The sequence below is a fragment of the Grammomys surdaster genome, unplaced genomic scaffold, assembly GCF_004785775.1.
Source record: "Grammomys surdaster isolate TR1022 unplaced genomic scaffold, NIH_TR_1.0 126248, whole genome shotgun sequence".
Classification (NCBI taxonomy): domain Eukaryota; kingdom Metazoa; phylum Chordata; class Mammalia; order Rodentia; family Muridae; genus Grammomys; species Grammomys surdaster.
The window spans coordinates 6,661,340-6,674,087 of record NW_021621048.1 but is presented as its reverse complement, the minus strand read 5'-3'; the positions used below and the strand labels follow the sequence as shown (position 1 = coordinate 6,674,087).

The 12,748-nt window shown below is 36.9% G+C and overlaps 1 protein-coding gene across 1 annotated transcript in view; it reads left to right on the top strand.

Moving 5' to 3' along the window:
• Rasa2 (RAS p21 protein activator 2) overlaps positions 1-12,748 on the top strand; it is a 90,968-nt gene that overhangs the window by 17,833 nt on the left and 60,387 nt on the right. Inside the window, exons 2-4 of the mRNA XM_028758977.1 lie at positions 2,984-3,101; positions 9,191-9,294; positions 12,046-12,140. Of these exons, the coding sequence (XP_028614810.1) occupies positions 2,984-3,101; positions 9,191-9,294; positions 12,046-12,140 (317 nt within the window). The remainder of the gene's footprint in view (positions 1-2,983; positions 3,102-9,190; positions 9,295-12,045; positions 12,141-12,748) is intronic.

The following is a 12,748-nucleotide window of genomic DNA, read 5'->3' as shown; positions in this document are numbered from 1 at the left end:
GAGACCTGGTCTCAGAATTCTTAGGGGAATTTCCTTTATGAAGCTACCTCACTTTCTTTTAAAAACTTATCTTTTATTTATCACATGTGTGGGGTGATGGGTTCTGTGTACGCACTGTGGCGTGTATGTAGAGGTCAGAGGACAACTTTAAGGAGTCAGTTCATCTTGTTTTGTTTTGTTCTCAAGACAGGGTCTCACTGTGTAGCTCTGACTGTATAGCTCTTGGAAACTCACTCTGTAGAGCAGGCTGGAGGATCCCTCAAGCTCACAGGGATTCTCCTGCCTCAATTACTCCAGTTGCTGATATTAAAGGCATGTGCCACCATTGCCGCCAGTTCATCTTGTTTTTGAAACATGGTTTCTCTCTCCCTTTTTGTCTTTGTTTCTGTTTTCCCCTAAGACAGGGTTTCTCTGAGTAGCTTTGGTTGTCTTGGAACTTACTCTATAGACCAACCTGGCCTCAATCTCATCTGTCTTTGCCTCCTGAGTGCTAGGATTAAAGGCTAGTACCACTACCACCTGGCTGCAGGGTTTATCTTGTCTGGCCCAAGACCTTCTGGGTGGGTCTCCTGTGTCATCTCCTGTCTTTCTGTAGAAATGCTGGAAACATTTATGTGCACTCCTGCATCTAGCTAGTCAGGATTGCACACAAGTGTTTTCACTCACTGACCCTTCTTGCTGACCCCTTCCTCACTTTCTTAGATGTGTGCATTGGTATGTAATTTCAGTATACACTTCAAGTAGACACTTGTCATTTTGGTACACAGATAGCTCACAAGACCTTCAAAGCTTGATTTACTGGGTTCTTTATTCCTTCAACAAACATGTCACCAGAGTTTTACTGTTTTAGATCTTGGACATTAGCAAGTTCTCAGGCCTCATACAGAAGCTGTAGAAACTCTTACCAGAAGTTCAGCCCATTACAAATGCTCTCAAGGGAACCAAACGTAAGAGTATGGTAGCAGGATCATCTGCTGTAGACAGACTACTTAGGCAGAAGTTCTCTGTCAAGTGTCATTTGAGCTGAGGCCTGAATGATAAGAATGTACCAGCCATGTAAAGAGTAGAGAGACCCAGGAAGAAATCATAATAAATTTAACATGGCTGATGAACGGGGAAAAAGTGAACCATAGAAAACCAAAAGGAGTCAGAAGGGATACTTTAGGGTTATGTAGATTATGAGTTAGAGGTTAGAGCTTATTCTCAGGCAAATGGTATGAGCAGAGAAGTGACTGAGTTCAGTCTGATGAAAAACTCATGCTTGGTCTAGATTATGGCTTAGCGGCAGAGCGTTCATCTCCCATGCACTCATGCAGACAGCTTGGGTCTAATCCCAGCATGGAAAAGGAAAGAAAAGATCACATCTCTTGGTAAAAAACAGGTTGTTGGAGAGTAAAAGAAGCAGAAGATATTGAACTTTAGATTTTGTCTTTTTAAAGATCTTCTAGATATGCTAATAAACTGGATTGTCTAAGGGAGAGGCAGGAAGATGATGAGCGAGAAGGCAGTGGTAGTAGACCAAGGGAAGAGCTTATAGAAGAGGAAATAAGACTGGTTTTGGGAACTTGTTAAATATGAGATACCTGCCAGATATCCAGTGGTATGGATGAGGGAAGGTCAGGCCTGCAAACACAGAACTGGGAGCTTCTAGCATTAACACTGTGTACTTCAATAGTTTATAGAAAAAGGAAGGGGTAGTCCAGAACGGAGCCCTGAGGCAATTACAGCATTGAAATGAGAAGGAGATTAACAAAGAGTAGAAGACATAGGAGGAAAACCAGAATGTATGTTGTGGAATCCAAGAAAAGGGAGTGTGTTAAGTGTCCACTCTGTTAGATGATTCTGCAGAGGTGTGCATATAGTGAGAACAGACCAAACATTGGTCAGCCGGCGTCCATTGGCATTGGTAACCTTGACTAAAGCAATTTTGTCATTTTGGAATCGGGAGCTGATTAGAGAGGGCCAAAGCATGAATGGAAAGTAGGACACAGAGAGACAGTGCTTTGAAGAAGTTCTCCTGGGAGAAGAGGTGGACCAAGGATGATTATTTGCTTCTTTTGGTTGTTTTAATTGTGAAGTGTTGTTTATATGCTGCTGAGAGCAAGCTGGTAGAAAGGAAAATTAAGGCTGATTCAGGAGAGATTCATTGCAGGAAAACTTCTGAGATGGTTCTGGTGGGACAGGATGGAGAGAAACCACTCTTTCATAGAGGGAAGGATTCAGTGATATGTCTATACATAGCTCCTCCGGTCTTTTTTACTTTTATAGCAGTAATGTTTTTGAATCAGTGTCTTTTTTTTTTTAATTTATTATTTGTATTAACATGATTTTTCTTTTTTCTTTTCTTTTTTTTAGATTTATTTATTTATTTATTTATTTATTTTATGTATATGAGTATACACTGTAGCTGTCTTTGGACACACCAGAAGAGGGCATCCAGTCCCATTACAGATGGTTGTCAGCCACCATGTGGTGCTGGGAATTGAACTCAGGACCTCTGGAAGAACAGTCAGTGCTCTTAACTGCTGAGCCATCTCTCCAGCCCCTCTTTTTTACTTTTAAACACTTAGGTTTTTTTCTTGTAATAAAAAATCCTCGCTGGCAGTGGTGGCGCATGCCTTTAGTCTCAGCACTTGGGAGGCAGAGGCAGGCGGATTTCTGAGTTTGAAGCCAGCCTGGTCTATAGAGTGAATTCCAGGACAGCCAGGGCTCCACAGAGAAACCCTGTCTTGAAAAACAAAAAAACAAAACAAACAAACAAAATGCTCTTTTTTATAGACTTGTCGGGAAAGGCTCAGCACTCCTCAGCTACGTCCATCCGTCTTCACTAGTCTCCTTTAGACCCCCTTGGCCTCTCCGATCACTAGTTGTTTTTTTTCTGTACTCCATATTATGCCTTCTTTCAGACTATATGAATTCATATACAAGCTTTGGATGATATAAGTAAAAAATTTAACATCAATTTAAACTTTTGTGCCGACAGATGAAGCAAAAAATTTATTGCCATATCTTGGACCCAACAAAATGCGAGATTGTTTCTGCACTATAAATTTGGACCAGGAAGAAGTTTATCGCACCCAGGTTGTTGAAAAGTCTTTAAGGTTGGTAGAAAAATTAGAAATTAGTCATATGATATATATTCACATTTTATGTATTTTCCAGATTTTTATCAGCAAATTGACTTTCTTGATTTGAAGCTAATATTTTTATTTAAAGGTTTTCTATTCTATTACGAATTCATTTTTTAGATTTACACAATATAAGCATTTAAAGAGGCCTTGAATGTCAGTAAGCTGAACTGACAGCTCTGGTCTTCTTAGCAGTAGTTCTGCCAAGTGGTCATGTGGCATCTACCTAACAATGTTCTAAGTACTAGTCTATGTGGTCTTTGAACTCTTCTGACTCAGAAAGTGCTTATGTTTAATTGGTTAATGATTATTAAAATGACATCCAATCATGTGCCAAGCATTTGCTCAGTTCTGGGTTCTGTTTACTCCTCTGTCTATAGGAATGACATCAGTGAAGTACTTGCTTTCATGTAGCTTTTCATTGCCTTAGAGAGTGTTTTTTCTTAGTTGCCCTAACTCTGTCCCTTAGATTTCTGGGGAACAATTTTAGTCCATCTTTTATGTGACAGTATTAAATGTTTGAAAACAACTATTATAAGAGTTTCAATGTGTTCTCTAGGCTAAATATCGCCTATTTGTTTGTGCTTTCCTCAAAGCACATCATTCTTATTTCTCCAAAGAATAAATTAGCTCAAAGTTCATACAACTGGAAGCTAGAGAGGTAGATGGCTTTCTTGGTAAAGCACTTGCTGCGCAAATATGAGGTCAAGTGTTACATCCCCAGTACCCATGTAAGAAAGCCAGGTGCAGTGGCTCCCACTGAGAGTTCCCAGTGCTGGGGACATGGAGGTAGGAGGATTCCAGGAACCTGCTGACCAGCCAGTGTAGCCAAGTTGTTTAACAAGAGTCCTTGTCTCAAAGAATAAGGTGAAAATGATTGAGAAAGATAACTGATGTTAACCTCTGTCTTACACACACACCCTTTCTCTGCATCTGCATATATACAAGTTACTTACTAATGTATTATCAGGGAATAAACCCTTGGTAGATTGTTTTTATCTTTGAAAGTGTAATTATTCTTTGAAAGCACTACAGCGAATTCTTCTTTGCCTCCTCTGCCTTGTAGCAGTGTTTGTGTTTGTAATTTTGATATAGAACTGTGCTAAAACCAGGTGTCATGGTACATGCTTTTAATCCCAGCACTTGGAAGGCAGAAGTGGTCAGATCTCTGTTGAGGTTGAGGCCAGCCTGGTTTACATAATAAGTCCCAGGCCAGTCTGGGCTATATGAGAGTCTATCTCAAACAAACAAACAAACAAAAACCAAACAAACAAAAAAGAAAACCAACAACAACAAAAAAAGAGACAACCAGACTACCACTACCAAACTGCTGAAAGATAGAAACAAAACATGAAGGATTCTGGGAGTCGTTAAGACAAGCATGGTGAATGAAGCAGTTGTCACAACTGTATTTTTATTCCATTGGACTTCTGGAGTATGCTGTGGTACTTTGTTACCCTCTCCTGCATACTTGCCTGTATTATACTCTGACATTTACTTGTGTCTCCTTTCCTGTTCTTTCTTTGTCTTTTCTCCTCTTTGCCCTTCTTTCCCTTTTCCTTTCCTGCTCTCTACCCAGAGCCTAGCCACATAGTCCGAGTTAGCATTGAACTATTACTCCTTTTTTTTTTGGTTTTTTTTTTTTGTTTTTTTTTTTTTTTTTTTGGTTTTTTGAGACAGGGTTTCTCTGTGTAGCCCTGGCTGTCCTGGAACTCACTCTGTAGACCAGGCTGGCTTCAAACTCAGAAATCCGCCTGCCTCTGCCTCCCAAGTGCTGGGATTAAAGGTGTGTGCCACCACTGCCCGGCTGAACTTTTACTCTTACTCTTCAGACTCAAACACTGGTGTTATAGGCATACCCCTCTGCATAGCTTTTTTTTTGGGGGGGGGGAGTGTTTGATTCTTCTTTTTTTTTTTTTAATAATTATTTATTTACTTTTTGTGAGTACACTGTCATCGTTAGAAACACCAGAAGAGGGCATCAGATCCATTACAGATGGTTGTGAGCCACCATGTGGTTGCTGTGAATTGAACTCAGGACCTCTGGAAGAACAGTCAGTGCTCTTAACCACTAAGCCATCTCTCCAGCCCTATTGTTTGGTTCTTACAATTTTGAACTCTTCATAAGAAAAGTATATAAAACTAAAAGTAGCCCTTGTAGTGGCTCAGTCAGCAGGTAAGGGAACCAGCTGTCAAGCTTGACACTTGAGGTCAGTACCCAGGGCCCACATGGTGGGAGAACCAACTCCTACAGGTTGTTCTCTGACTTTACATGTGTGCCCTCCTCAAAAAAAAAAAAAAAAAAAAAAAAAAGTATGAGTACATAATTAAAAACAAAAAACTAAAGGTGCCTTAGTAGCTCAAAAATATTGGAGTAATAAGCTTAAAAGATTTTGTCACAAGTTATATGCCCATATTGATTTAGAATCTTGATATTTTTCACATTTGTACATTCAGATTCACAAATGGCCTTTTTATTTATGTTTATGAATGATGAAATCCTGTCACTAAAAGGCTGCATGATTTGTCATGTAATGAAGAAACTTAAAAGCAAAGCTGGAATTTGTGACCTGAAATTATTTAAATTTCAGTTTGTTAGAATTTTATTATCACAAGGTAATTAGTAATTACAAAATTAGATAGTAATTTTGTAAATTGAATCCATAAATTGAGTACTTACAGTTTGTAATATGTAACCATATATGAGAAAATAACCCTTAACCTTCTGAATGTTTGTATAGTGGAAAAATGATGAAACCAGTTTTCTTTATTTCTTTCTACCTGCAAAAAGAAAATAATTTGAAAGATAATAATTTCAAGCTAGCTGTGTCACTGCCTTAGACACCTAAAGGTGTGGCTAGCTAGACTAGATAATTCTTGGATTCTGAATGCCCCCTAATCTTCCATTCTAGAATAGGACAAAATAATCTGAAGTAAAAATCCTTCCTCATAGCCAGGCAGTGGCGGCGCATGCCATTAGTCTCAGCACTTGGGAGGCAGAGGCAGGTGGATTTCTGAGTGTGAAGCCAGCCTGGTCTACAGAGTGAGTTCCAGGACAGTCAGGGCTACACAGAGAAACCCTGTCTCAAAAAACCAAAAAAAAAAAAAAATCCTTCCTCATCTTGACTTTATTATAATGTTCTTAATACTTGTCTAAACTGTAATCGAACATTAAACCGAAAGTAACTACATTGTAGGTCTTTCTAACTTTTTTTTTAAACCTTTGGAATTTTTCCTTCAGTATTTATAACTTTGAATTCTAAAACAGAAAAGACTTTAGAATTCTAAAGATTTAAGAGATTTTGCTTCTAAATATCTAAATCAAAGCAAATGCTTAATAATTAAGATTTTTAAAATACAAGAAGATTCGGATATTTCATAAAAGAAGATATACAAATGTCTCAGAGACACATGAAAAGAGATCCAGTTCCATTAACCATCAGAAAAATACAGTTTAAAACCATTTTCGTCGCTATTAGGATGCAATCTGTAATGATAGAACTTTCCCCAGTTCACTGACTATCTGTGGGGTGATTGCAGGGGGTACAGGGAAATGTCTGGGAGATAGATGATAGGTTTTATATTTAATTCTTTCTTTGAAAATTCCATACCTGAATGTATTGTTTGTAAGTTGTACCCACTCCATTATCCTCCCCCATCTGATTCCCATGCACACTCTCTGAATTCCTTCTAGCAAGCTTTCCTACTTTCATGTGTTTGTACGTATGTGACCCACTGAGTTTAGTTAGGGCTGCTTGCATGAGTGTAGGTAGAGCATTATGTACTGGAGCATGGGCAGTGAACAAATGGCTACACCACTGAAGAAAATTATTTCCCCTTTCACTACTGGTGGGGTCTCCCAAGCCTCTTCCCCAACCATGATAGGTAGGTCAATTAATAAAGTGCATGTCTTGAAAGCATTGAGAACTTCAATACTTAAGTATTGAATACTTAAGTTTGAATACTTAGCACCCATGTAAAAAAACAAACACTCGTAGTGTAATCCCAGAGCTGAGGTTGTAGAGCTAGGAGGATCCTTGGGACTTGCTGGTCAGTCAGTATAGCCACATTAGTGAGCTGCAGGTTCAGCTAGAAACCCTGTGTTTTAAAAAATAAGGTAAAGATAGGTGAAGGAAGATGCTTGATATCCACTTCTCATCTCTATACTGATGCACACATGGGAGTATACACATCCACACACAGGTACACACAAATCAAATCACTGGGGCTGGGAAAATAGCTCAGTCTTGTCATTACAAGCATGAAGACCTGAGTTTGGTTCCTCAGCACCCATAAAGCTGTATTGCAGTGGTATAAAAATGAGCTGGGCTTGTATGAACAGGAGGGTCCCTGGAGCTATGTAGCCTGCAGTATGACCCAACAGGGAGTGTCAGACGCAGGCAAAGACCCTGTATCAAAAAATGATGACACTCAACTAGGTGATTGACTTCTGACCTTTATACTCAAACAGTCACACTTGCACACATACAAAGAAATCATATCACTGGGCTAAGAATATAGCTCAGTAAAAGAGCACTAGTGTTGTAACGGTTAAAATGTATACAGTATTTAGCTTAAACAGAAAGGGGGAAGATGTAAAGGAATTTTAATTCAGCATAATGCCTGTTCTGGCAAGGGATCACATCCAAAGACCTTCTAAGTCTCTGATCTGGCTGGAATATGGCCATACTCTTAGCACACACCTTCAATCCCAAACATGAAGATAAAGTTAATTTGTAGAAGAAAGCAGCCATGAGGGGCAGACAAAGTAACGAATCAAAGAAAGATTTGACAGAATGAGTCAGTGATAGGATAAGCCCAGTTCTCATGAGAAAGAAAAGTGACTTAAGAGAGCAGCACAAAGGGGTGGGGGACTGGGAGAGTCATACAGAGATAGGTTGCAGGTAAAAGACAGAACAAGACAGAGAATGAGAAAAAGCCAGAAGATAAGAACAGATTGCCGTAGTTAGTTTGAGGCCAAGCAGAGCAATTCAATCAGAAGCTGAGAGAAGCCAGTTTGAATCAGTCATCTTAGAGAGGAGTTTGGGCCGGAAGAGCTGAGTCAAACCAGCCAGCCAGAGTTCAGAAAGAGCTAGAAAGAGTAAGACTATTCAACAGTAAGCTCCTGAGACAACAATACATCTGGCACATAAAAGACATTGACATACTTGCCTAGCATACACAAGGCTCTAGCCCCTGGAACCCACTGCTACCTCATAAAATGAGTTCCTTGTGACGTGTTAGGGTATTATTGGGAGCATAGAGGAACTTTCTAAAGTAACAATATTTATTCTATATTTTGATTGGGGTGGAAACTACTACACAGATTTGTAAATTTATCAAAGGCTGTCAGCCTCCATAGTTTGATTATATAGAATTCAAAAATAATTCAGGAAAGATAATAAAAATACTTTAGACAATATTTCTTTTTTTTAAGATTTATTTATTTATTTCATGTATATGAGTTCTGTAGCTGTCTTCAGACATCAGGAGATAGCATCTAATCCCATTACAGATGGTTGTGAGCTACCATGTGGGTGCTGGGACTTGAACTCAGGACCTTTAGAAGAGCAGTCAGAGCTCTTAACTGCTGAGCTAACTCTCCAGCCCAGTAGTCAATATTTATAATACATTTACAAATATTTTATATAGCATTATTCATTTTAGACATTAGGTACTATCGTGAGCAGTACAACTTTTTACAGTTATATCGTTCAAAGATAATAAGGTGCATGGCATTGTTCTTGGCTCTCATGTAGGTCAACATTAGGTGAGCATGGCCTAGGCAATTACTAGATCCTTCTGTTCACAGGACCTTCTGAAAAGCTGTATGTTTAGAATTCATTTGACACCTGAAGTCTTTTCATTTCAGCTTGATTTGTATAGACTTTGTTTGAAACTCTGAAGAATTTTAGTGTATAATTTCATTGATGTTTATTGAAAGTGAAATTTGAATGTGACTTTATTATTGGTACGATTTTAACAGTAGTGGTAATGAGTATTTAATAGTGATAATAAATTATATATTATTTAACATAATGAGCTTTCTCTTTTCTCTCTAGTCCATATTTCAGTGAAGAATTTTATTTTGAGATTCCAAGAACTTTCCAGTATTTGTCTTTTTATGTTTATGATAAAAATGTTTTACAAAGAGATCTTCGTATAGGTAGGTATTATTCATAATTATTTATAATTACAACATGAGTGTTATGGTCATTTCTATAAGTAAGGAGGTGTTAAAAACTGCATGATAATATATGTTCAGCATTTCTAATCTTTTTCTATAGATTTATGTTCATTGTTTTTTTAATTGGCATATTCACTTTAAATGACATTCTGTGAACAAGCTTTAGTTAGCTTCTAGTCAAGTATGACATATGTTTTCATATTAGCTACAAATAATAATAATGATTTCTCAAAGTCACCTTTGATATTTGCTTAATTTTAGAGTAAAAATCACCAGGTATGGAAGTTCACACTTGTACCAAGAGATTGCAGCAGAAGAGTTGCTGTCCGTTTCAGGCTTAGGTTACAGAGTCAGACTTCCTATGTAGAAAAAAAAGAAAATCAAACAAATATTTATTAAAAAGCAAATACTAATTTTAAGAAAAACAATTTGTAGTTAAAAGACATAGGGCATAAGTAATAATTTGCTTCTGAAATGTTTTACCCAGAGCCTGGGTTGTCTTTTGGGAAGATGGCTGTGTCAGGTGTATTTACTGTGACCTGAAAGATGAAGCAGGAAAGATTAATTCCTGTGTAGCTTTTAGGCACATGCTTGGTTAAATAGTCTTAAGTTGAGGCAACATGGAAGTCGAATCTGTTTGTAACATTACCAGTATGATTTATAGACCGTGGGTGTGAGTTGTTCAGAGGAGTAAGGTTCCAAATAAAAAGACTTAAAACCCTTCCTTTTAAAGTTGAGGACTTGGCGCGTTCCCCCACCACCACCCCCGTGTATGTGTTTGTGTATTCATCTTTTTCTTCATTTCTCATCTTAAAATTCAATTAAAAAAACTCTGAAGTACATTTTTCTAGTGTCATTTTCTATAATTCTGTCACACAAAGTTTTTAATCTTTATATTAGATTTCACTCAAAATATTTAAAAGAAATCAGATTGATAGGTTTAAAGTTTTATGTGTTTTCAATTTTGTGTGTTAATAGACTGAATTTTCAGTCTCTTGAAGACTATTGCTACAGTTTGCCATTCTACTACAAATCTGCTTCTGTACTTTAACGTCTGTTCTTTATACATCTGCAGTTTGAGTTTTAACTTATAATTGTAGGGATAAACATAAAACTGTAATATGTTTTTAAAAGTTTAAGTAACAACCTTATTAAGGTGTAAGTTACATACCATAAAATTTCTTGTTTTAAAGTGTATTATATTTAAAACTTATTTTTTAATGGCTCAGAGAAAGAATCATTTCACATACACATATTTTGATATATATCATGTGTGTGTATGTATATACACACACACATACGCACATATAGAGCAAAACATGGAAAAAAGATACGATTTTGGAAATCTTGGGTAAAGAAAATAGAAGTTTTGTGTACTTGGCAGCTGTTTTTCAAATTTGAAAATCTTTTTTCTTTTCTTTTTTTTTTTTTTTTGGAGACAGGGCCTTTTTTTATAGCCCTGGCTGTCTTGGAGTGCACCATGTAGACCAGGCTGGCCTTGTGCTGGGATTATCAAGATAAAGTATTTGTACAATTTGAAAGCACACAGTGTGTTTTTTTAGTATATTCTGCAATTGTATAATCACCACCTGCTTCCAGAAAAAAAGATAAATATAAGTTGTTCTGTTTGTTTTTCTATCTTCCTTTTCACTTGATATCTGAAAGTGGATGCAGCTTCTCATAAAAAAATTTTATAATTTCTAATGTCTTCAACTGTTGAAATAAAAGTAAGATTATCTTGTAAGATAAAACATACAGTTGGGATACTTAAAAGGAAAGTATTTTTTAAACAAGGAAAGAAGTGAATTAATCTTAAACTACCAAATATTTCCTTTGTTGGAGCTTTCGTGCAGTCTTTGAATGGTTAGTCATATGCAAAACTCTGTCTGCTTAAAGCTTGCATGGAGGAAGGAAGTGCTTTGCACCAGCACGCTAAGTACTTTATTTGAAGATCATTTGTTTCTTCCTTCCTTTCATATGTCTCTGTTCATAGTACATCGTCTTTCCCTGAGAGACAAAAACACTTTAGAGAGCAGCCTTGATTGTTAAAGAATATGAATTGAAGCAGATAGCTAGTTAATAATGTTTTGATAAAATGATCTTTGAGGCACTTTTCACTTTTTTAGTAATAGGTGATACTGTTTGTCCCTTCACTTAATTGGAGCATGTAACTTCTTATTAAATGCAGATGTTACTGCTCAAAATTAACCAGCACATCTACTTCATCCACAGTGTTACAGAACCTGGAAAATTATATTGCATTGCCATTTACATTTTGTTTTTTATCCTGAATATTAATCAGAGGAAGTGCTAAAATACCATAGTTACATTAAACTCCAGCTGAGTTTTCCTAATGCCCTGAATCAGAATGACTCACAAAAGGGTCTTACTGTAGGCAAGCAGAAATAAGACATTTCTTCTTTAAGGGTTAGGAGAAAACAAACTTTATAGAAATGGATTTTTAAATTCTGTAATCTCTGCACTCAGAAGACTAAAGCAGGAGGATTACCATGAATGAGTTCAAGTCTATCTTGAGCTAAATAGCAAGTACCAGGCCAGCTAGGGCTACATAGCAATGTCCAGTTTAAAAAAAGGGGGGGGGGGGAGTAATGGTGGATTTTTATACCAACAGATACAAATTATTCTAAAGTAATTTCTGTAAAATACATGCTTATGAACCATAAGATTATATAAAGTATGATTTCTCATCATTTTATTTATTTTCTGTAGGAAAAGTAGCCATCAAAAAAGAAGACTTGTGCAGTCATAGTGGTAAAGAAACTTGGTTTTCACTGCAGCCTATTGACTCCAATTCAGAAGTTCAGGTAAGTTAAATAATACAAGAGATTATACCATACAGAAAACCAGTGAATTACGGAAAACTAATTATACTAGTTTATACTGTTATACCTTATTTTACATTCTGATACCAAACATTATAGTCCTTTAAGTAATAGAGATCTGGAAGGAAATGGCTTTTCCATTTGGATATTTATTTTTTAAAAAAAAGTAAGATCGGTGAGATAGCTCACTGGGTAAAGATGCTCTATACTGAGCCTGCTGACCTGTGTTCAATTCCCAGAACTCCTGTAAAGGTAGAAGATGAGAACCAATTCTCATCTCTAACCTTCATACATGTGCATGGCACCTATACACATACATGTATCCATACAGGAATTTACCACAAAATAATAAACTCTCATTTGGATGCTTTTATTCCATTTCTAATAAACTAGACTTGGGGGAAAAAATGTTACTTAGTTAAACCATGTCTGAATCTGCAGTGCCTAGCCTTCATTCCTACCTCCCCTCCTGTTCACCTCCTTTTATTTGAAGGGATATCATTATGCTTGTTAATCTGTTCTTTCTCCTCTTGCCAAAATAAAAGGCCTTGTATAAATTCTATATGTGAATAAAAATGTATTGTTAGCCT